The sequence below is a fragment of the Nannospalax galili genome, unplaced genomic scaffold, assembly GCF_000622305.1.
Source record: "Nannospalax galili isolate Female #2095 unplaced genomic scaffold, S.galili_v1.0 scaffold139, whole genome shotgun sequence".
NCBI lineage: Eukaryota > Metazoa > Chordata > Mammalia > Rodentia > Spalacidae > Nannospalax > Nannospalax galili.
In genome coordinates this window covers 6001184-6004367 of record NW_008345884.1, presented here as the reverse complement: position 1 = coordinate 6004367, position 3184 = coordinate 6001184, and the positions used below count along the sequence as shown (strand labels likewise).

The following is a 3184-nucleotide window of genomic DNA, read 5'->3' as shown; positions in this document are numbered from 1 at the left end:
AGTCTGCTCCTGTGGTAAGACCAAGATTCTGACAAGTCAGTGACGAGTGGCTTGGCTTAGCTGCTGTGTCAGTTGGTCATTCCCTGCAACTGCCCCTGACAGGCATTCCGATCCACTGAGCATGCCCATTGTGTGACTGACTTTCACCAAATAGAACTATCAAGATCACCTAAAGGCTTTACCAACATTAGGCCAGCAAAGTGGCCTCTGAAAATCGTTCCTAGATTTGTTATCAATAGGCCCAAGAATAGGGAGAGCAACTCCTTCCATCTGTAACAATGGTTTGAATCCCAGTTTCTAATTTCTTCCTCTCAGACACACTGGTCTGCACCAAAGACATAACGTTCGTTGAGATGCAGCCATCTTGGTTAGCAGGAACTCAGAAGCAAAAAAATGTCAAGGTGGTAGAAGACAGCGTCGTCCACCTCAACAACAAGCCCATCACTAGAAGCTCCCAGATCTCTGTGCCAATCAAGTGAGGAAGGACTTTCACTTAGGGGACCATATGTGAACCTTATGTGAGAAACTTGCCTACGTGGTCCATTGACTTTTTCGTTGTACTGTTTCTAATACTTAGGTGCTATCTCTTAGAAAGCCTAAAACTGCTAAGATCTAACTCCCAGCATGGAAGGCTCCACAGGTAAGCCTCGCTGGATCCTGAGGAGTTAGGGCCCTGATGTATGTTTGCCTGAGCAATCATACACCTCAAAGATTTTGTGAAACATTTGTGCTAAAGTCTGATTACCTTCTTTTATTTTCCATTTATTTTAAAGTAATAATACTGATTATGAAGGACCAGAATAGACTGGAAGCCTTTGATATGTTGTGCTTTAAAATTTTATAATCTGTTTTAGGAAAATGTAATTGTGTAGCAGGAAAACCAATTCTTATTTAATGTTAAATATTTGAAAAATCACTGGCAATTTTTTTTTCCAATTTTTCAGTGTGGCTCTCTTCTTACTTTGCCAGAAGTTCTGTACTAATAGGCTATGTACTTGATTTGAAGGCCCATGGGAAATCTCTACCTCCAAAAGCATTCTACCTACCAGCCTGCCATTGGCCTATATTGTTGAAGTCTTTGACTTCAATTGGTTGTTGTTGTTGTTGTTGTTGTTGTCATGGTAATTTTGTTGTTTTCTAGAGTTTTTATCAAAAACATGTGTTTCTAGAAAGCACAAGTCAGAACATTAAGGTTTTTTTCAGGAAAGAGCCCAGTCTCAGGAGCATGGGCCTGGAAGAAGGTCCTTGCAGGCACAGAAAAGTAGTCAGAAAGAGAGGATGCGTTAAAGGGGGAAGGGAGAGAAATAAAGCATGTTCTGCTCTTGCCCATAAGTAAGGATTCATCTCACTAACTCTTACACCTGAGCCTTGCTGGAGAGCACATGGAAGATGGCACACACTTGACTAGGGGCATTAATGGGAATTCAGCATCTTTTCTCTTCACCTCTACACTGATTTTGCAATTCAGAGCAGTTACTGTGCACCTCTTTATTTCAAGTACTTTGGGAATAGGATCTGAGGACAGCGTCTATTCCTACCATCAAAGAGCTAGCAATCTAGGAAGAGATAAAGGAGAGAAAGTGGGGGAGACAACAAATGAAATGTTTGTGACTAACTACAAAGGAACTAATAGGGAGAAACAGCTCAATGCATGTTTTAATTTTTGTGCACTTTAGAGCTGTTTGGAGATATTAACCTCACCCTTGGGATGCTGAGTAAAGAAGATAATATTAACAAGGTATGTAAAAACCTCTTTCCTGTTCACCTTTTCTAATCCAGTGTTGAGACATGTTATACATTCTTTGCTTCAACTTCCTTTATCTGCCTTGAGATTTTCTGTCATTCGAGATTTCAGGAAATGCATTTGTAATAGGTCATCATAGTGCTGAAATAATGGTATTCAGTGTTTCAGGAACCAGAGAAGCTAACAAATGATACTCTTATTCATAACCTCGCATAGGTAGACATGGAAAGAGGGGAATGTCAGACTTACAAGCACCTGAGTTAGAATCTCCTCCTTTGTAACATGAGGGCTCCTTTGAAAATTCCCCAGAGGCCTCCAATGCTCATCTCAACAGCCAAATAACAGTAACTGCCACTCACTGAGCACTTTTCTAGGAAGTGGAGTGCTTGATGGTGTCCACACGATGATGCCTTATGCAATATTCATTCCTCACAACAACTTTGTGAGGTAGGTATTTCTGTCTCTATTTGACAACTGAGAAAAATGGAGCACCAATAAGTTACATGACTTGCTCAAACAGGGACAGATGAACTCTGCCCAGATAGAAGCCCATTTAACTCCAACAAAGTGTTCTTAATAGTTGTTCAGTGTTGCCTCTTGTGAAAGGCAATGGGTTACATTTCTGTCTCTTCATTTAGTGCTGCTCAACCCCAGCTGTATAGTCTTGGGAAAAGCACCAAACACTGGGCCTCACTGTCAGAGATTCTTATTAGATCCATCAGTGATGAACCTAGGCATGGTCCTGACAATTAAGTATGATTAACAACTGTTTTTGTGAATTTCTTAGTAGAAATTAACTTTTCCATAGAGCACTGTTTCTCAAACACTTGGAAATGGGAAGATCTCTATGAGTTCAAGGACAACACAGTGGAGATAGTGAGTTCCAGGCAAGCCAGAGCTACATAGTGAAAAACTGTGTCAAATAATAACAGTAGTAGCAGTAGTAGTAGTAATAATGGAAATGTTCCCAGGTATGGCCACAAAATGAAGACAGCCAGTACTACAGCCAATGGGTTAAAGAGTCAGCTAAGATTCAGATACTCAGGTTCAAAGTGTGACATAAGCACTCAATGCTAACCACAAGTGAAGCTCTCTGTGACTCAGGTTCCTCAGTTATAAAATGAGTCTATTGGTGGCACCTAACATAAAGCCTTGTTGTGAACATTGTGTTCCAAATATAAGGTCTAGCCTAGTTCCAAAAACATGGTAAAGGCTCCATAAGGTGACCCTTGCTAAGACAGCAAGGTCTTCAGAAAACAGAAACTATACATGGAGCAAGACATGGATTCATAGGTGGTCAGGAAGGCTGAGAAAGCACATATGAAAAGAAAAAAAAACTACATCTTATGCAGTTTCTGAGGGCCAATCCTAAGGATTAATTTTTTAAAAAAAAAAAAAAAAAAAAAAAAAAAATGGGGGCCCCGTGGGGAGAATTTAAAT

General features: G+C 40.3%; 1 protein-coding gene across 1 annotated transcript in view; it reads left to right on the top strand.

Annotated features, from left to right (window-relative positions):
- Positions 1-624: 624 nt before the first annotated feature.
- The window catches only part of Mroh2b (maestro heat like repeat family member 2B), a 98878-nt gene continuing 96318 nt past the window's right edge, over positions 625-3184 (top strand). Inside the window, exons 1-2 of the mRNA XM_008842125.1 lie at positions 625-640; positions 1677-1738. Of these exons, the coding sequence (XP_008840347.1) occupies positions 625-640; positions 1677-1738 (78 nt within the window). The remainder of the gene's footprint in view (positions 641-1676; positions 1739-3184) is intronic.